Below are 22664 nucleotides of genomic sequence, written 5' to 3' on the forward strand. Positions count from 1 at the left end.
GTCCCAGTCATTGTTCTAAGTGCCTTACGTGCATTAGCTATCAAATCTTCAAAACAGCACTATAAAAGGCATATACTCCTGTCATCTTTACAGATGAGGAAACAACACAGAGATTAAGTGATTTGTCCAAGGTCACACAGCCAGTAAGCTGGACAGCTGAAAGTGAAATTCAGAGCTCTTTGAATTCCATTCAGTTCAAGAAATGTCAGAAGTTACCTTTCAAGTGCAAGGTCCTGTTTAGTAGCTACAAGGTTATGAAGGTAGATAAGACACAGCTCCTGTGCTCAACATTGGGTGGAAGATAAGAAATAAGTAAGTGCAAAGAGAGGCAAAACAAAGTAAGTGTCCTGAGAGGTGCAAGCGCAAGACAATAGCAATCAGTAACTGGGGAATCTCATCTAGTGCAGGCTGGGCTCAGAGCGGGGTATGAAGGCAGTGACCCCAGACGTGACTCTGAAGATGAGTGGAATGTTGATAGGTGGGAATGGGGGATAGCAGGAGAAAACCTTAAGGAAAGCTTGAGGAAATTGGTCAAAGCTACACAGCTATTTAATATTTATAAGTTTGTTACAGATAAAGCCCTTAGAACAAAGTAAGCACTCAATGATTGTCGCTGCTCCTGCTGCTATTGTTATGGACTGAGCTGGAACTTGATACTGAGACTTGTGATTTTTTTCAGCGTTGATGAGGCAGTTGATAAGTCTAGATAGGAAGTCTGTCTGTCATCTTGTGGCTGTCCTGGTTTGCTGCGCTGAAGAGTTTTTTATTTAATTTGATAGGTCCTGTGGAGTTATGGAAGATTTTTAATGTGGAAATAACATGAATATTTAGCTGTATTGTGGGAAAAAATAGCATACTGTCTGCTAGGTACTGAGATAGGGATTTTTCTTCCCCCTGCCTTTCCTCCTTGTGTTGAAAGGACTTTCAAGCTCTTCATTACCTGCTAATGTTGTGGAAGGGAGTGTGACCTGCCTCCTTGGACTTCTAGTGAGTCCTGTCCAGCTCTCCACTCCCTAGGCAGCCTTCTAGTCCATCTTTTCTTTTCTGAGTAACTCAGACCCTTCTTGGCTGGATTTTTCTCAAAGCTGCAGTATCTCTCACTCCCTGCTTTCTTTCCTTTTCACTCTGTTTCTCTCCAGCACTCCATGCCCCATCTGAAAGCCAAAGGTGAAAGATGACAGGATAAATCTTACTTTGGCTACCATAGCAACGTTCTCGTGCTTTGCTACCCGCTTTTGAAGTGTTGCCCTCCTGTGAAAAGTTATTTTACATAACATTGCTTCACTGTTCCAGAGGCTTTGGGCTTTCTTTAAGCTTATTCTAAGCAATCATGAGAGGATGGTCTTCTGTCTCCAGGTGGGGTGTCTGAACACATCTTCCCCAGTGGTGTAGGCATTCTCTACTATATACAGAGCCACTCATTCCCTGTTCACTTTTTTGTTTCTAAGAAAAAAGCAGTCAGAGATAATGAATCTTCAATTGTATTACATAAGCCCTGGTTTGAGCCATCGATTTACAGATGACTCAGCTGTACATTTTCAAAATTTAAAGTGCTACTGAAATTAACCTATAAAATTTCTAGATTACTACCCATTTATGAACGATGTGCTTGTTATCTTTACTTGATCTCAGAGAGTCTCTCTCCACCCTTATCCCTCTGCACTGCACCCTTTGCCCCAGAGCCTGACCTCTGTGTTCCACCTCCAAGGCCCCCTGGCCCTCTGGTTTCCAGCTGGGTTTGACCAATGGGAGGTACCAGCAGGAGATCAGAGAAAGATAACAATTTGAGGATATTTATTTCTCTGGCACTCTCTTTGTAGCACTACTGTAGATTGACCACATCCTGCAGTGAAAGATGTGTCAGGGGGCCGTCTCCACACAGCCCTCTGTTCTCTCCAGAATATCTCCAGGTTCTGGAAACCCCTCCCTTCCTGTCAACTCTTCAAGTCTAGGGAGAGTGCAAGACCAGGATTTTGTACTATCTGCTGTGGTTTTGCTGTACCCTGCCCATGCCTGTAAATAGTCCCTTTGTTATACTCTTTTCAAATTATCCAATTTGAACATGCTGTTTCCTGTGAGACCTTGACTAATACAATGTCCAAAACTCTTTTGCTTTATGTGAGTGCTCCAATATTGCTTGCTTTGTTTAACAAATCTATAATTCACTGTAGCTCATTCTTTGTAGACACAGGTTTTTCTGTCTTTAAGAACAACTTTCTCACCCTCATACCCCTCATAAAAGATGGTGTTTCCTCTGACCCTGTTCTTTTGCAGCAAACCTGTTTGAAATACATTTTCTTGATGATGATATTAGGTTCGTGGGAATGGAATACAAATGCCCTATTTGCTTGTCCCATCTGACCTTGGGTAAATTTGAGGGTCTTCCTCCCCTTTTTATTATGTTCATTGAAAGAATATACAGGACCTGCAAATCTTGTGAGACCATGGGCATTAAAATCCCACAGGTGTACACATCCAGTGCAAAAGGACATGATGGAAACAACTTGCTTTTTTTTTTTAACACTTCATAAAAATTCATAAGCTGCTGCTTCTACAGGGAATTGAATTAATTGAATTATTGCCCATTGGGAGCTTAAGGTGGAACAGTGGCTCCAGAAGGTGTCCTGAAGAGAGCCATAAATGAGGAATGTGGATGATTTCCTTTGAAAACTATGAGTTGGAAACTGCATGTTCCTGATTCTTTCAAGACTGATCCCAAATGATATCAAGAATAGCATGAGGTTCACATAGCTCAGCAGGTGTGAAATTCTGCAGCTGAATTAAATAGGTTCCATTATATTTCAGAAAGAGCTCTAATGGGTTTCTATGGAGCATAGCCTAAGAATATCATGTCTCTCCTTTGTATCTCAGGATGGCTGGCTTGGTTTGTTGTTACTAATATTATACTTCAGTCTCCCTGTAAGATGGACAAAAATGAGCAAAAGGCCTGTCTTATCCCTAGGAGGATCTAGATATTAAAACACCAAAAGGGCAAATCAAAAAGATCCCACTTCTAAGGCCAGACCAAAAATGAATGCTGATGATAAAATTTAATTGTAAATTTATTATTCTTATTATTCATCTAAATATTTTCTTCTAATGAGCTCATTTTGTCCCAGATATTATCAAATAATCATTTGGTTTTAGAGCTGAAGGGATTTTAAACACTGCAAAACTTTAGGTTCATATTCTTTAAAATTCTGAACTGGGCTCATTTAACCTTATATTCAATTGAAAAATATAGGCATTTCTTTTCTATTACTTATTAATGCTGCATTGTATTCCCAGTTTTTGTCATTAATATTTAAGCTGACATTGTTATCTTTAAGTTCATCCAAACTAACAAATCTCCCATAATTCATTTACTTGTTTTTCAATCAAAACTGAACTTGAAGTCAGGATGAATTATTCATTAATCATTTCCATTTATTCTATTTCCTTATTTATCCTCCTTAGCTGGCCATAACATGGAATCAAGGCATATTTTTTTATTTGTTGCCCTTACTGCAAAAGTTTTATATTTCTGTTCCTAATTTTAGAAGCAAATGAGGTGAATCTTTAACATTCTTTTTGTCTAAGAAAAAACAAATTTAAACTTAAGTTGCTTTTTGTATGTCTTGCTTACTTTTATCTTTTATGGATCATTACTTTCTATTGAAAAATTCTTGCTTTTTAGTTTGAGTCACCTGGAAGAGAAAAAATATAGACAGGTTATTTATGAGCATCCAAATTTAAGATTTAAACTCTGGAGAAAGCTTTTGTTAAAAGTTATATGTTCCCCTTTCTTAAGCATGTTTAATCCCAGAGATAAACATATGTCTCTTTTCTTATGTATTTTTTTCCAATCTTGGTAAGATAAAAATCTCAAATTGAGAAGAATCCTTAAAGGAAATGTCAGGCAATCATCACCCTGTTCCTTGGATTCCCTGTTTGACATCCTGCTAAATGAATGGCACCTGCTCAATGAAACTTACTTATTGGATATCACCACTACAAGGAGTTCACTAAGACATAAGGCAGGACATGCTATTCTAACCCAAATTGTTAAAAGATCCGTGGCTCATTATATGAAATTAAACTCTGGTTTGACTTGTGTTTTTGTATACAAAAATTGTATTTGCTGTTTCAGAATTTGAAGGCAACCGAGCTTTAACTCAAAACTTATTTTCTATGCTTTGTATGCTTTTTCTTACCATGCACCTGTCTCTTAGATAACGTAACTTGATTGAATAGTTTCCTTTGAAAGACTTTCAGTGTTTCTGTAGTGGACAGTACCCAGAATTGGCCACGATCTCTCCAGGTTGCCAATACTCGAGATGAGATTATCACCACCCAACCCCTTCTGGTCACCCATCATGCTACTGACTGATTTTACTTGATGGTAAAACTAGTATAAGCATCTCCATGAATGTTTACCATCTTTCTGTGGCTCCCAGGTTATTCTCATGGACTTATTTGTGGTTAACTTCCCTCTCCTTTTATATTTAAAGGCTTTCTAGACCAGAATTCCTATGGGCAAATGCATGGCTCCCCGCTCTCATGAGTTATACCCAATTCCTAGAAAAGTGGATTTTTTTAGAATTCTGCAATTCAGGAATGTGAATCTCATGCACATTGATTACTCTGTGACACTAATGATATCCAGCAGAATCAGATGTCTTCTAAAGGTCTCTTCCTCTGGGTTTAATCATATGTATAAACATTTGTCAGGAAAGAAATTAGAGAGTTTTGGAAAGATTAATTCCTTGTGTAGAAAGCCAGTAATGTCTCTAACATCCAGATTTATTGGGGGAAAAGAAATTTTTTCACTTATTCATACAACATTTATTAAATGGCTACTTCTGTGTAACAGATGTTGAACAGATATCTTTATTTTGCAGGTGGCTAGTCTTTAAGGTAAGAAACATATTGTCTTTACTTTAGGTCTTTTAATGTTTAAAAAGTGCTATCATGTTATTTGAAAATCTTGAATGAAAATTATTTTCACATGTTTGCGAAAAAATGAAACGGTCACAAACCCTCCTTTCTCCAGGCTTCTTTCTTCATTAAAATGAGTCAAATGCAATTGTCTGTGTCTTCATTGCCATTAACTTTGTAACATTTAAATAAACTGTCATCTTGTTGTTGGGGATGTTTTCTCGGGGGAAATGGTTGTTTGTTTTTTGTTTTAATTAATTTCTTTTGCCTTACAAATATCTTTTCCTCCTAATAGGATCTTCACCCAAACTCATACCAAATATTCAAACTGCACCGCTGCTTGTTTCTCATTGTAATGATATGGGCTTTACTCTCACAGATGTACACTGGAGGTTTGAAAGTCATTTACACACTTAACAGTAGAAGATGATGGCCACTTCTGCAGTGCCAACTTCCTCTGCCATTGGCTTGCTCTTGATAAGCCTAACAATAGTAATAAATGGCTTTCATTCACATGTTATTGGTGGAGGGGGGCCTTCACAAGACTTTCATGTAGATCTGTAAGGTAGGCAAGGCCATGTTCCTTCTCCATTCTGCTGTCAAGAAAGCCACAGCTGGCCGGGCATGGTGGCTCACGCCCGTAATCTCAACAATTTGGGAGGCAGAGGCAGGCGGATCACCTGAGGTTGGGAGTTCGAGATCAGGCTGACCAACGTGGAGAAACTCCATCTCTACTAAAAAATACAAAATTAGCTGGGCATAGTGGCGCATGCCTGTAATCCCAGCTACTCGGGAAGCTGAGGCTGGAGAATCGCTTGAACCTGGGAGGCGGAGGTTGCAGTGAGTCAAGATCGTGCCATTGCACTCCGACCTGGGCAATAAGAGTGAAACTATGTCTCAAAAAAAAAAAAAAAAAGATAAAAGAAAAGAAAGCCACAGCCCAGAAGGCCCCCTATTTACAGCTTGAGACTGGCATGAAGGTATTCCCTTAGTGCTCTTTCCAGTATTTCATAAAGATGTGCCTTCTCTTTATCGAAAGAAGTTTTGAAATTCTCCCATGGGAAGATTTATATTTTAATAGCGGATAGTGGTTTTTCTTTTCCACATGCATATGGTGATGGAAACGTATGCTTTCCAAATGTCAAACAACAGAAGAGTGATTAAATTATGACAGATTCATACACTGCGATACAATGTGGCTATTAAAATTAATGTTTTGAAGAATACATAATCACACAGGGAACTGCTCTTGATTATATCAGTGTTGCAGGAAAGGAGTGGTATACTAAACAGCAGGATCCCCATTTTGTTTAAAAATTTTACATGTAAAAAAAACACTGGAACAAAATATACCAAAATGTTAGCAGGAGTTTTCTCTGGATAGTAGGATTATGGTTTACTTTTCTTTTCTTCTTTATAGCTTTTTGAATTTTCCAGTTTTTCTTCAGTTAACTCGTATAATTAAAAAACATAAATGTTATTTTTGCTCTTCTCCACAGATTATTAAATTTTAGCTAGAGGAATCCTGTGAGTCTCGCTATCTTTGAGTGATTCTTGCTATCTTTCATTTGTAAAATTACATTTTAGAAATCAAACCTTTAAATTTAAATGAGAGGATTGTTTTCATTATTAGTGTAGACATTTGAAATAGTATATCATTAGTGTATACATTTTAAGTTGGCCATTATAACCCACTTGCTGGTCTGTTATTATGAAAAAGTGACTCTTTTTTATATAATTCATTAATTCAGCCAAACATTATTTTGAGGGCTTTCTATATTTTCCTGTAGATACACGGATGAAGACAACCCAGCCTCTGCTTTCAAGAAATACCAATCTGGATTGAGATACAGACTAGTAAAGTAGTAATCACAACAGTAGCTGCACTGGAGGACAATTTTATGAGAAAAGGCTGTGCAGGGTGCTCAGGGAGAAAGAACACCACATTCATCCCAGCCTGGGTGAGGTTGGGAAGCCCTCGTGGAAAATGGCCTCCTAGCTGAAGGAAGCTCTTCTCCTTTGGATGGCCAACCTCAGATTTAGAAATAAGGACAACATATGTCAATCTTGGTAGACAATGGTTGCCTCAAAGGTTTCTTACAATGATTAAGAGTTTGATATTAATTTAAAAAGACAAACCAGGCTGGGCGCAGTGGCTGACATCTGTAATCCCAGCACTTTGTGAGACCAAAATGGGAAGACTATTTGAGGCTAGGAGTTGGAGACCAGTCTGGGCAACATAGCAAGATCTCATCTCTACAAAAAATAAAAACTAGCCAGGCGTAGTGGTGCATGCCTGTAGTCCCAGCCACTCATGAGGCTGAGGTGGGAGGATCACTGTGAACCCAGGAGTTGGAGGTTGCAGTGAGTTATGATTGTGCTACTGCACTCCAGCTTGGGCAACAGAGCAAGACCCTCTCTGAAAAAGTGGAAAAACAAAAAAAGAGGAAACAAAGACAAACCAGTTAACTTGGGCTGTGGGACATTTATACTTCTTTACTGGGAAGTTCTCTTAATCTTCAGAATTTCTTTCTGTTTATTTGGGCAATACTGAAGCATAATTGCCTTGCTCTGAAATTATCACAATGTGTTTTTGCTGCATAGTTCATGCAGTAAAAATTGCAATACTGTATATTACATATTCTTTTATGTAGTGGTTAATACTGATTTTGATCACGTCTTCCACTCCTGTTTCATTCCCCTGCCTCCCCTTACTCTGCAGAAGGAGGCAGTTCAATGTTTTTTTGTTGTTGTTTTACAAGGATAAACTGAGTTCCAGAATGATCACTTGGCTTCTCCAGATTATGGGGTGAGTTAGTAATGAAACTAGAAAGAGAAATTAGAATTTCTTTGTTCAAAGCTCTGACTTCTAAAATATTTCTCCATGTAAGTAAAGTAGGTTGTTTGCCAAAAATGCATTCACCCTTAAATCTTTACTGAAAGTAATGAGCTTAAAATAAAATCTCATGAAGATAATATTGTTACACCTTAGGATAGAAATAAAGGCTATTTGAGTAGATTAAAATGAGTCCTGAGTTAAGCTTAAAATTTGATCTATTTAATTAATTTGTTCGGCAATGGATTTTAGATTTCTTTTGGAAAAATAATAATTGAAACATTCTTACAACACATCTCAGAGTGTTTTATGATGTTTTGATTCACTTAAAATATTTTAAATAAGAGGGATGAGATTAAAAATAAAATCCAAATTGACACAGTATCTATTTGTATGCTGCTGAATGATTATGACTTCATTATCAAAAGAGTTTCCTGGCCGGGTGCAGTGGCTCATGCCTGAAATCCCAACGCTTTGGGAGGCCCAGGCGGGTGGATCACCTGAGGTCAGGAGTTCGAGACCAGCCTGGCCAACATGGTGAAACCCTGTGTCTACTAAAAATACAAAAACTAACCGGGCATGGTAGCATGTGCCTGTAATCCCAGCTACTTGGGAGGCCCAGGCTGAGGCAGGAAAATCACTTGAACCCGGGAGGTGGAGGTTGCAGTGAGCCAAGATTGCGCCATTGCACTCCAGCCTGGGGCGACAAGAGCAAAACTCCATCACACACACACACACACACACACACACACACACACACACACACACGTTTTCCTGTAAACTATTAATAAAAATGCTACTGTTTTGATGATGCTTTTAGTAAATATTTTTACTATTAAAACAATTGATACTCTAATAAATGATGGTAATTAGGTGTTTTATGCTAAAATACTCAAGCAACAGTATAAATAAATATGAAAGAAAATACATGCACATGTTTCATTCAATTTGTCTAGCAGTTCAGTTCCCTTTATATTAATGCTATTACATGTTTTTCCTTCTAGTTAAAAATATTCATATATTTTAGATTATTTAATAAAACATGTACCATATTTTATTTAAAATAAATATTTTGTTGATTTAAATACAGAGATGCACTAATTGGAGTTTGAAGAACTTTGGAGTGCAAGAATTGTTTTATTATATTTTCTATAGAAATTTTTATTTACCACAATTTTGGTGATTTGATTTTAGGGATATCACCTCAAACTATTTTATTTTTGGCTCCTACCTCAACCGGGCTTAAGATTTTATATGTAATGCATTATTACCAGAAAATGCTGCTTACCAACTCTCACTGGGGCTTTTCTAGGAAAAATGAAAATAAAAAAATAACCTCATCAATATGAGGTTCAAGGATTTATTTCAGAGTTCAAGAGAGATATAAGCAGAAACTGATATTTTGTCTGGAGATCTAGAATTTGTATCTAACTAAACTTCATGAGAGCAGAGTGATGTTTAGTGGTACCCACCTTTCTGTCCTTTGCTCTGAGCATCTGTGACGTTGGGACTAAAGAACATGGAGCTTCCTGATGATTCAGTAGCCATGTCATAATTTTCAGTCAGTCTTACTTGTGTAACCGTGAGCAAGTTATTTCACTTTCCGAGCCTCTTAACTATTAAGCTTTGAGCAGAATAGTATCACAGGCATGAAAATCAGTACAAAAGAAGAAAGCAGATACCATCCTTGGACTATATGGGGTATTGACCTAATCCACTAAATTATGTACCAGTATCAAAAAAATGGAAAAACTCTTGCAAATATAAGGGGTGAAAAAATAATAGAAAGGTTGAACACAGCTAGGTGAAATCAATACTGGAAAGCCTTACGAGGCAAGGAGGGACGGGGACCTGTGCACCATGGATTGACAAAGATAGCACTGATTTTTTAGGATCTGGACCTGGTTCACAAATGACTTGAAGTAATTATCTCAGTCAGAAGAGGAAATATCTCGGTGGGGGGGGGCGGGGTCTGTGTGTGATGTGTTTACTCTCACTGTGGATTAACTATTACCTATTAGAGGTATCATGATCAGGATTCAGGTGCTGATGAAGTAGATCATACTTCCTTAAATATAGGCTTCTACTTATTGTGATCTGCTTCATTCCTGTGGTATAGGAAAGTGAGCTCTGGTGCCAGTTTCCCTGAGTTTGAATCCTAGCCCTGCCATTTTGTCAGTGGTCTTGTAAAAGTTACTTAATTGCTTTGTTCCTCGTTTTCCCATCTGTAAGATGGGGATAATATTGGTACCAACCTTATAGACTATTGTGGAGATTAAATAAGGTAGTTAATGTATGTAATTGATGTTCTAAATGTATATAAATCATTTAGAATAGTGCCTGGAACTCAATACATGATAGACATTGGTAGTAGTGGTGGTGGTGGTGGTGATTTCCATTTCCTATACCTATTTTTTTTGTCTGTTTGTTTTAAAAAACCGTAGTACTGACTCGGTTCTTGCCCCAGAGCAGAGCTGTATGGGAAATTCTGGTTCAGGGATCAAGGGAACCATGTGAACTTGCAGATCTTCTCCCTTCCAATATCCCCTGCCTCTGCTCCTAGTCGTACTCCACTGTTTTGCCCCTGACAATACAAAACTGTGACCCGAAAACTGAGTTTTAAGGAATTTGTTCTACAGTAACACATGCTCATCTTTGTATCCCCAGGAATGAGGGGAGAATCATACTTCATCGGAATGAGGAGCCCGGGGCAGCAGGGACACGTCCCTGAAGATGGAGGACTTTTCTTACTGTGCTGCATAGACAGGGACTGGGCTGTCACTCGTTGTTTTGCAGAAGAAGCCTTTCAAGCAATCACTGACTTCAATGACCTCCCCAACTCGTTGTTTGCGTGCAATGTTCACCAGTCAGTGTTTGAAGGAGAAGAGAGCAAGGTAAGGTGCCTTTTTCTGTTCCTGGAACATGGGGAGATGTGGCATTATCTCCAAGTAATCCTGTTGTTCATTTGTGTTTGGTGTTTTGAAGTTTTTGGAAATGTTTAGTTGGCTCTATTTTTGGCATGTGTACCAGGATAAGAAAATCCCATTCTATTATCAACTAACTTTAGAGATCCATCTGACAGGGTTGTAGATGAAAATATGTTGAATCAAATTGAGTCCTCTGTGACTCACAGGTCTATCTAGCAAAACAAGTGGTGTTAATATGGATTGTAGGAAATGCCCCTTAGGCTAGGAAGCAGATGTCTTAAACTCCTAAAAGTTTCCTTTTCCCCTATTCTGCCATAAATATAATTTGCCTTTCTCAAAACAGTACAAACTCCATTTTACCTCCAGCCTTCCTGCAGCTTGACGAATGTTCTAAAAAAGCCTTCTCAAACTGTGAGCCAAGTCTCACAGTAGATATTAGAGAAGGTAAGTTGGTTGGCATCTGAGTCCTTCTTTGCTCACTGATACCATGGTGGTATTGCCATGTGTGTGTTGTAAGAATTTGAATGAAGCAGTAACTCCTCAATTTGAAATGATTGGGGAATGAGGTTGTCTATGTATTAACATTTTCCAGCTTCCCATTTTAAGAAACAGACTTAACTTAGTGTAAATGTTTTTGGCAATCACAGTAAATATTCCATTTAGAGACCTTTCCAAAGTTTATTTCAGATTTCTCTGACCTTTGAATGGGGTATCTAAATGGATTAAACCTTCCCTTGTAGATGTAGATTCTTAGTTGTAAAAGCCACTATTATACTACTGAAACATGGACAAAATTTTTTGGATAAAGGGCCTTTTTTTATCTTTTTTTTTTTTTTTTTTTTTTTAACGGAGTCTCGCTGTGTTGCCCAGGCTGGAGTGCAGTGGCGCAATCTCGGCTCACTGCCAGCTCCACCTCCTGGGTTCACGCCATTCTCCTGCCTCAGCTTCCCGAGTAGCTGGGACTACAGGCGCCCGTCACCACGCCCGGCTAATTTTTTGTATGTTTAGTAGACACGGGGTTTCACTGTGTTAGCCAGGATGTTCTGGATCTCCTGACCTCGTAATCTGCCTGCCTCAGCCTCCCACAGTGTTGGGATTACAGGCGTGAGCTACCGCGCCTGGCCGGGCCTTTTTTTTTTTCTAAACTAAAGTATATGACTCTGTATGAGATATAGGAGTAGGCTTTATGATTGCTGTTTCACAGACTTTAGCTCTTTCTGCCCATTGCTGAAGTCTGCGTCTGGCACAATTACTGGAAGTCTGATTTATGGATGTGATTGATTTTGTAGACAATCCTGATAGCCACAGAGAAAACCATCCCAGAGGATTAGGAACTATTTTAAGCCATTTAAAGATATTTTTATAATGATATCAGTTTGGAGTTGAACTGTTGAAATTATGGGCTGAAAATAGCTTGAAATGCAAGGAATTATATATAATTAGAACCTCCAGTGCTATGATCATCAGACTATTTAAAGTAAGAAAGTGGCACATGCCAATTTCTTCTTTGAAAGAAACTGAGAATTTTGTTCTTGGATTATAACCAGATTATCACAAATGATAATTTTCTCAGGGCAAGTAGTTTCCTCTGAAATATACCTGCCATAAACTATAAAGCAACAGCCTATGTATTCTCATCATATCATCCATTTCTCTAAATATCACAATTAGAAGGATTTTCCTTAGAGATTTAATGAGGGTTTTCATTCTTTCCTGATTAAATACTTCCCAGTAGATTGAAGCAATGAGACCTAGGAAGGTGCTAATCTCATTTAGCAGTGCTGCTCAAGAATGGCTGATTAACTGAATTAGAACTGAGGACATAGAAGGACAGGGGCTGGTGGGGGGAGTTCATGGGAGTCTGTACACATCTATTTTGATATTCTGATTTGTGATTGAATAATGGATTATAAGATATTCTCATCTAATGTGTATATGAAGTTTGTGCATAGCAGTTTGGGAAATAGTATTTGGTTTTAGGATGACCTTGATAAAATATTGACGCAAAATAAACAAGAATATAGTTAATTGCACTCAGTTTCAAATGATTTAGATCACAATTTTACAGCCATGGAGGTGAATTTTATAATTGGCCAAAGTCTGTGTAATTCAGCTTATTAATTCAGAAAGTCTTCTACCTCAGTGAGATTTTGTTTGTTTGTTTGTTTTTACTCTTCCTTTTGTGGGCAGTTTTAGGATACCAAATAATACGACATGGATTTAATTTTGATTTAATTATATCTATATAGTTTAAGGTGACAAAACAAGATAATCAGATGCCAGATAAGTTGACAATAGCCAGGAGGCATGATTGCTGGGCCTCCAGAAAAAAAAGTGGGGAGTCTTGTGGCATCTCATTTTCACTGCCATATTTCTCTTCCAGACCCAGAAATTCATATTTCTTTTATTTAACCTCCTTTTTAAAAAACTATTATGATAAAATCACTTATTTTAAGACATTAAGTAGCATACTCCATTCTGTCAGAATATTCTTTCCACAAGGTTTAGATTTCATGAATCTGAGCCATGAAGTCTGATGATGGGTATTTTCCACAAAGGGTGGACATTTTAGGCACTGTGATAAGTTGATGGGGAGATATTTTTAGGAAGGGGGAAAATAAGCAAAAAGCATTTCCAGCACTCCTTGTATTTGCCTATGGGCAAGGCTGGCCATGATAATTGTTTTTACATTCAGCTTTGGGAAGATGTATTCAGCAGCCTGGAATTATAGCGGGGGTGGAGACATCAGAAATGATGCTTAGCCTTCATTTCCAAGGTTTACGAGGGTCGGTGGTTTCATATGTAATTTGTTTTGGCAGAGTCCTTTCTTTTTTGGCACAGCCTGCTTCTGAAATCATTGTGTCTTGATATTGATGGATTTAAGTTTAGCCTTTGTCTTGCAATTATTATAAAGTATATATTTAACTTCCATAGTTGGGTAGGAATTAAACCTTTTGCTTTCTATCACAAATGAGTCTTGCAGCATTCTCTTCTCTATTTTCCCACGTCTGAGATACCTTTACATTTTTGAGGAAATTTATGGGGTACTAAATTGAACTTCTCATAATATAGGTAACAGCACAGGATATGATCTGGATCTGTTTATTTCTGTATCACTTTGTTCTGTTCAAAGTGATAAATATTCTGATATGCTCATTTCTGCTGTCCTATTTACATTCTAAGTTCTGGCACCTAAAGCACATGTTAAAAAACAGCTTTGTGTTGTCCGTAATGTTCATTCCAATTTTCAGTTAGGCAGAATTCTGTGAGTTTGTATTTTGATTTCATGCTTTTGCAATGAGTGAACACATACTTCAGTGAGGCTTGTTGTGGTCCAGATGGTTGAGATTTGTTTATATAACACAAAGGAGAACTGGAGCTGGAGGAAATTGGCATCTGAAACCAATAAATGCAGATTGCTGTGTGCGTGCTACAGCTTGAAGTATAAATATGTTTGTATGAAACGCATTTAAAACTGTGATCTTCACAGTATCCAACACCTGAAAATTACTAGGGTACATTTCTCTTCAGAGCACTCCCCTGGGTTCATCTTTCGGGATCCAGCTGGGCTGCAGAAGTCATCTTGAGGAAGTTGAGGCTAGGAAGGTTGTTCTTTGAGCTGCCCTGTGTCTATGCTAAAGACAGATAAGGGTCTGCTGGGTAGGACGTTGGAATGCACTGCTTGCTAAAGGGGAACAGTGAAGCAATGACTGAAATGTTTATCCAAATTCAATTGAATAAGAAGAAACCTGAAAGGTGACTTTTTTTTTCTTATTATTATACTTTAAGTTCTGGGATACATGTGCGGAACGTGCAGGTTTGTTACATAGGAATACACATGCCATGGTGGTTTGCTACACCCATCAACCCGTCATCTACATTAGGTATTTCTCCAAAATATATATTTATTCGATTTATTAATAATTATAACAGCAGCAGCAAATACCTATATAGCATTTGGCATGGCGCCAGGTCCTTTTCCAGGTGCTTTATAAACATGAGTCCTTTACTTGTCATGACAACCCTATGAGGGTAGTATCTTTCTGTAACTCTGCTTCCTGGGTGCATGTCAGGATTGTATTCCCTGGACCCTACTGGCTGTTTCTACCCAATGTGTAAGCAGAAATGACTTGTGTCATTTCTAGGCCAAGAATTTAATTTACCAATATTGGACCCTGAAGAATGTTCCTTTTGCTCTGCTAGGGAAACTGGCATTGTGCCAAGTAGTACTGGCTTAGGCAGTTTGGCTCTTGGAGTAAGGACACTGATAATATAGGGTAGAATCCTAGCTAACCTATCATGAACATGTAATGCAACAAGAAAAACAAACAAGAACTTTTGTTGGTTCAGGCCACTGGGATTTTGGGGTTTGTTATTATAGTATAAATTAGTCCGTCTAGGTTGATATAATAAGTATCATTATCCCTATTTTTCAGGTGAGGACACTAGAGAGCAGAGACTTTTCCCATGGTCTAAGCTAGTAGTGGCCAAGGCAGGATTCAAATCTAGGCTGCCAGACTACAGAGTTCATGCTCTTAAACATTATGCACTACTGCCTCCTGATATACAGATATTTACTGAAAGCAGGTATGATATTTGGCTCTGGGGATGCAATGGTAAAAAAGATAGGCTTAAATTTAATTTATAATACACCAAGAGAGGTCTATTCAAAATAAGCAAACAAATAATAAACATAAATGCTGACAGTGATGCCAAAACAAAAGGACATTTAGCATATTTTCAACTGCATTCATTTCCTTACACACACAGACAGACATACACACATCACACATGAACATACACAGTTTTTTAAACATAAGGTGGTAATTCTGCCAACCATTAAAGAGTATATTCTACTAGAATGGGCATGTGGTAAGAGACCTGGCTCTACTGTTCTCTTAGTCTTTGTGTGTCTTATAAATAGATAATTGCAATGCATTGCAAGTGGCTAGAGTGATTCTAATATTCAAAGATGTACATTTTCATTCAGCATATCCACTAAATCTGAACCAATTTCTTCTTCTCGAGTTCAGCTGACAAAACGCTGAGCTAGTCTAACATTGCAGGCATTATGAGAGCATCCTAAAGGATTTTCAAAGCTAAATCTGATTATTCGTGGTTTTTACTGTGTTCCCCTCACTCTAGTTTGTAGGAGAATGTCAATGTTTACTTTGAACTTTACAACTGCAGGTCCACAATCTCTTATCTATAGCACTAAAATCTGAACATCTGAAAACTGAGATTTTTTTCACAATCCATTTTGAGACAAAACATCACTTCATTAAAATCTGACCTGAACTGATAAGAGGCTACTTGTAGTTTGACTAGTCAGCTATTTCTCTGTAGAAATATTCCTCCCTTTAATTACTAGGGGCTGCCCCAGATGTTGCTGGGACATTACACAATATGAGCCCTGTGCCCAGTATTACACATCCAAATCCCGCAATTCAGAATGCCAAACATATCACTCCTCAAGAGTTTCAGACAGTAGGTTGTAGATCTATAAAACATAAAAATGAATCTACATTCCATATTCAAAGAGAAGAATGAATTTATCATGGAAATCTGAAATGCCATAAAGTGAGCAATTCAATGTATTTTGCCCATAAGATGCTCATGTTTATTTTCTTAATTTTTAAATAATTTATTTTTAATTGACTAACAAAAATTATGTATACATTTATTGTATACAATATGATGTATTGAAATATGTATGCATTATGTAATGACTAACTTGAGATAATTAACATATACATTACCTCACATACTTACTACTTTTTTATGGGGAGAATATATAAAATCTACCTTCTTAGTGGTTTTTAAAAATACAATAGATTGTTTTTAACTGAAGTCACCATGTTGTAGAATAGATCTTTTGAACTCATTGCTCCTGTCCAACTGAAATTTTATAGCCTTTGTTCAACAACTTCCCAGCCCCTGGTAGGTACCATTCTACTCTCGGTTTCTATGTGTCTGACATTTTTATACTCCACATGTAAGTGAGATTATGTAATATTTGTCTTTCTGTACCTGGCTTATTTCGCTTAACATACTATCCTCCATTTTCATCCATGTTGTGCAAAGACAGGATTTCCTTCTTGTCTAAGGCTGACTAGTATTTCATATATACCACATTTTCTTTATCCATTCATCTATTGATGAACACTTAGGTTAAGTCCATATCTTGGCAATTATAAATAATGCTGCAATGAATGATGGAGAGCAGATATCTCTTCAACACACCAATTTCATTTTATTTAGATATATACCTAGTAGTGGGATTGTTGGATCAAATGGTGGTTCTATTTTTAGTTTTTGGAGGAAACTCCATACGGTTTTCCATAATATCTGTACCAATGTACATTCCCACTAACAATGTGTAATAGTTTCCTTTTCCTGACATCATCACCAACACTTTCACCTTTTTTACAGTAACCATCCTAACAGGTATGAGGTGATATTTCATTGTGGTATTAATTTGCATTTCCCTGATCATTAGTGTTGTTGAGTACTTTTTAGTATACCTATTGGTCATTTGTGTGTCTTCTTTTGAGAAATGTCAATTCAGCTCCTTTGCCCATTTTTAAATCAGGTTATTTGTTTTTTTGCAATTGAGTTGTTTGAGTTCCTTATGTATTTTTGGATACTAACTCCTTGTCAGATTTACAAATATTTTCTCTCTTTGCAAATATTTTCTCCATTGATTTTTTCCTTTACTGTGCAAAAACCTTTTAGTTTAATGTAATCCCATTTATTTTCGCTTTTGTTGCCTGTGCTTTTGGGGTCATATCCAAAAAATCATTACCCAGACCAAAGTCAACAATTCTTTTCATACATTTTCTTCTAGTAGTTTTAGTTTTAAGTCTTATGTAAGTCTATTTCATTTTGAATTTATTTTTGTGTATGTCATGAGCTAAAGTTCTGATTTCATTCTTCTGCATGTGGATATCCAGTTGTTCCAACATTATTTATTAAAGAGACTGTTTTTTCTTCGTTGTATGTTCTTGGCACCTTTGTGGAAAATCAATTGACTGTAAATGCATGGATTTATTTCTGGGCTTTCTATTCTGTTCCATTGGTCCACATGCCTGTTTTTATGTTAGTACCATGCTGTTTTGATTACTATAGCTTTGTAGTCAGCTTTTTTCTTTTTACTCAAGATTGTTTTGGCTATTCAGAGTCCTTTGTGGTTCCATATAAATTTGAGGATTTTTTTTTTATTTCTGTGAAAAAATGTTATTGGAATTTTGTTAGCAATTGCATTGAATCTATAGATTACTTTCTGTAGTATGAACATTTTAATAATATTAAATGTTAATATTTAATATTAATATTAATTCTTCTAGCCACTGAAGATAGAATATCTTTTCATTTATTGTGTCTTCTTCAGATTCTTTCATTATGTTTCATAGTTTTCAGTGTACAGGTCTTTCACTTCCTTGGTTAAATTTATTTCTAAGTATGTGATTTTTCTTAGCTTTTGTAATTTGGTTGGTTTTCTTAATTTCTTTTTCAGATAGTTCTTTGTTAGTATATAGAAATGCTACTGATTTTTGTATTTTGGTTTTGTATCCTGCAACTTTACTGAATTTGTTTATTAGTTCTAACAGTTGTTTGATGGAGTGTTTAGGGTTTTCTATGTATAAGATCATGTAATCTGCAGATAAGGACAATTTAACTTCTTCCTTTCCAGTTTGGATTCCTTTTATTTCTTTCTCTTGCCTAATCGCTCTGGCTAGGACTTCCAGTATTATGTTGAATAAAAGTGGTAAGAGTGGCTTCCTTGTCTTGTTTCTAATCCTAGAGGAAAATCTTCTGTATTTTCAATGTTAAGTATGCTGTCAGCTGTGAGTTTGTTATGTATGGCCTTTGTTATATTGAGGTACATTCCTTTGACAACTAATTTGTTGATAATTTTTATTGTGAAAGAGTGTTGAATTTTGTCAAACGCTTTTTCTGTTTCTGTTGAGATGACCACATGGTTTTTATCCTTCATTTTGTTAATGTTGTGTATCACATTTACAGATTTGCATTTCTTGAATTATTCTTGCTTTTCTGTGATAAATCCCACTTGATTGTGGTGAACAATCATTTTAATGTGCTGTTGAATTTGGTTTACAGGTATTTTGTGGATGATTTTTGTATCTATGTTCATTAGGGATATTGGTCTATAATTTTCTTGTCTTGTAGTATAGTTGTCTGACTTTGGTATCAGGCTAATACTGGCTTTGTAAAATACAGTTGGAAGTATTCCTTTTTCGATTTTTTGGGAAAAGTTTGAGAATAATTGGTTTTAGTTCTTTAGATGTTTGTTAAAATTCAGCAGTAAAGTCATTGTGTTCTGGGCTTTTCTTTGGTAGGAGACATTTTATTACTGATTTGATCTTTTTACTTGTTATTGGTCTGTTCATGTTTTCTTTTTTTTCATGATTCAGTCTTGGTAGGTTTTACGTCTCTAGGAGTTTTTCCATTTCTTCTAAGTTATCCAACTGTTGGCATATAATTGTTCATAGTAATTTCCTATGATTCTGTGTATTCTTGCGGTATCAGTTCTAATGTCTCCTCTTTCATTTCTGACTTTATTTGAGTCTTCTCAGATTTTTTTATTAAGCTAGCTTAAGGGTTGTTTATTTTGTTTATCTTTTTAAAAGGCCAACTCAGTTTTATGGATAATTTCTTCTATTTTTCTAGTCTCTATTTCATTTATTTATTTTCTGATCTTTATTATTTCCTTCATTCTACTAACTTTGGGCTTAGTTTGTTCTTTTCTTTTTAATTCCTTGTGGTATGACGTTATGTTTTTTGTTTGAAATCTTCTTTTTTGATGTAGGCATGTATTGCTGTAAGTTTTTTTCTTAGATATATTTTGCTGTATCTCATAGTATGCTAGTAGATTTTAGTATTTTGTGTGTCCATTTGCATTTGTCTCAAGATATTTTTAAATTCTTCTTTGACCCATTGGTTGTTCAGGAGCCATCTTGTTAAATTTTTATGTATTTGTAAATTTTCTGAAATTCTTTCTGTTATTGTTCTCTAGTTTTATATACTACTGTGGTTTAAAAAGATGTTTGATATTATTTTAATCTTTTAAATTTTCTTAAGACCTTTTTGTACTCTAATATGATCTACCCTAGAGAATATTATGTGTACACTTGAAAAGAATGTATATATATCCTGCTGCTGTTGGATTCAATCTTTTGTATATGTCTGTTAGGTTTATTTGGTCTAATGTGCAGTTTAAGTCTGATATTTCCTTATTGATATTCTGTCTGGATTATCTATCCTTTGCTGAAAGTGGAGTATGGAAGTCCTCTACCATTATTGTGTTACAGTCTCTCTCTTTCTCTAATCTATTAATATTTGTTTTATACTTTTAGATGCTCCAATGTTGGGCACATGTATATTTACAACTGTATTTCTTAACAAATTAATCATTTTATCTTATATAAGGGCTTTCTTTGTCTTGTTCTACTTTTTTAATTTAAATTCTATTTTATCTAATATAAATAGCTACCCTTGCTCTCCTTTGGTTAGCATTTACATGGAATATCTTTTTCCCTCTCTTCCCTTTTAGTATATATGTGAAGCGTGTCTATTGTAGGCAGTTAGGTCTTTTTTAAAAAGCTGGTTCAGCCATTCAGTCATTCTTGTCTTTTGATTGGAAAATTGAATCAATTTACACTCAAAGAATTAATTGATAGGTAAGAATTTATTAGTACCATTTGTTCCTTTCTTTCTCTCTTACTGTGAGAGAAATTGTAATTAGATGATTTTCTTTAGTGGTATGCTTTGATTCCTTACTTTTTATGGTTTGTGTATCAACTAAAGGGTTTTGCTTTGTGGTTATCATGAGGCTTACATAAAATATCTTATAGTTATAATAGACTTTTTTATGCTGATAATTTGATCACATGAAAAAACTCAATAATTTTACACCTCTTTCTGCATTTTATGTTTTTGATGTCACAATTTACATGTTTTATATTATGTATCCCTTAACAAATTATAGTAGCTATCATTATTTTTCTAATTTAGTCTTTGAAACTTCATACTAAAGATATAAGTGACTTACGTAGAACCATTATAGTAGTAAAGTATTCTGAATTTGACTGTGTACTGACTTTTACCAGCAAATTTTATACTTTCCTATGCTTGACTGTATTACTAATTAGCATCCTCCTTTTCATTCAGATTGAAGAAATCTCATTAGCATTTCTTGTAAAATAGGTCTGGTGGTGACAAACTGTCCGCTTTGTTTGTCTGGGAAAGTATTTTTCTCTCCATTCCTAAAGGATCGATTTGCTGGGTAAAGAATTCTTGGTTGGCAGTTTCCCCCCAGACCCCCCCCCACACACACACCCTGCCTCTGTGTTATCACTTTGAATATATTATCCCATTCTCTTCTGGCCTGTAAGTTTTATGTAAAAAAGTCTATTGCTAGCCCTATTGGAACTTCATTACATGTGATATGTTTCTTTTTTTTTTTCTTGCTTTTAGGATCCTCTTTTTATCTTTGATTTTTGACAATTTGATTATAATATGTTTTATTGTAATCTTGTTTGGGCTGAATCTTAGTGGAGACCTTCCTGTACCTGGATATTTGTATATTTTTCCAGATTTGAAAAATTTTCTATTATTATTTCTTTAACTGAATTTCCTAGCCCTTTATTGTTCTACTCTTACTTTTTAACTCCAATAATTTGGATACTTGTTTGTGATGCTGTCCTATAAATCCCATAAGCTTCCTTTATGCATTTTCATTCACTTTAATATTTTTGTCTGACAATATATTTTCAAATAACCTGTCTTCAAGTTCACAGGCTTTCTTCTGCTTCACCAGTTCTGCTGTTGACACCCTTTATTGTATTTTTAACTTACTTCATTGCATTTTTCAGCTCCAGAATTTTTTAAATAATTCAATATCTCATATTTTGGTTGCTTATTTTTCTTTAATTTTGTTAAATTGTTTCTCTGTATGTTATTATATTTTTGTGAGCTTTCTTAAAGCAATTATTTTGAATTCTTTGTCAGGCAGTTTACAAATCTTTATTTTGAGGGTGGTTATTGGTGCTTTATTTTATTCCTTTGATGGTGCCATGTTTCCCTGATTGTTTCTAATTCTTGTGACTGTGTATTAGTTTCTATGCATTTGAAGAAGTAGAGACTTATTCCCGTCTTTTTGGACTGGCTTTGTCTGGGGAAATCCTTTACTAGTCAGCTCATCTAGAGATTCTCAGCAGCTGATCTGGCATGGTCCATGGGTGAACTTGCTGCTTGAGTCCTTGGGCAGGCTATCCTGGTGCCTGGGTCAGCAGGAGGGCAGGCCTGGTGCTTGAGTCCATAGGGTTAGGCCTGGAGCCTGGATCTACTGGGATAAACGTATTGATTGGGTCTGTGGGGGTGGACCTAGAGCCTATATCCATAAGGACAGGCCTAGAGCCTAAGTCTATAGAAGCTGGCCTGAAGCCTGGGTTTATAGAGGCTGACCTGGTGCAGGGGTGGTCTTTGAGTCTGAGTCTGAAGGGGCTTTCTAGGGGCTGGCTAGGTGCTGGTATGGACCTGGTTTCTAGGTTCACTGGGACATTCCTGAAGTCTGAGTCCACAGGGACTGGCCTGGTACTGTGGTAGGCCTGGACCCTGTGTCAACTGGAGCCCGGGGACACTGGAACTGGCCAAGGGCCTGGGGCTGCCCTGTTGCTAGGACAAGTGTGGAACCTGGGACAAGTGTGGAGTCTGGGGGCCGGATATGCAGGTGTTGGCCTGGAGGCTAAGTACATGAAGGGAGGCCTGGGTCTTGTGGCCGCAGGTGCTGTCCTGGTATCTGAGTCCAAGGGGTGGTCCTGGAGCCTAGCTCTGTGTGAGGAAGCACACAGAGGAAGCAGTGAGGTCTACTGGGATGTACCTAGCCCTTGGGTCTGCTAGAGCAGGCCTGGCCCACGAATATGCTGGAGCATGAAGCTGCAGGGACTGGCATGGAAAGTGAG

The 22664-nt window shown here is 36.7% G+C and overlaps 1 protein-coding gene across 4 annotated transcripts in view; it reads left to right on the top strand.

Annotated features, from left to right (window-relative positions):
* The window catches only part of RCAN2 (regulator of calcineurin 2), a 283804-nt gene that overhangs the window by 25593 nt on the left and 235547 nt on the right, over positions 1–22664 (top strand). For all 4 annotated transcript variants that reach the window (XM_012500925.2, XM_030803461.1, XM_030803462.1 and 1 more), the window contains exon 2: positions 10421–10647. In XM_012500925.2, the coding sequence (XP_012356379.1) occupies positions 10423–10647 (225 nt within the window). In that variant the 5' untranslated portion in view covers positions 10421–10422. The remainder of the gene's footprint in view (positions 1–10420; positions 10648–22664) is intronic.

The sequence above is a fragment of the Nomascus leucogenys genome, chromosome 22a, assembly GCF_006542625.1.
Source record: "Nomascus leucogenys isolate Asia chromosome 22a, Asia_NLE_v1, whole genome shotgun sequence".
Classification (NCBI taxonomy): domain Eukaryota; kingdom Metazoa; phylum Chordata; class Mammalia; order Primates; family Hylobatidae; genus Nomascus; species Nomascus leucogenys.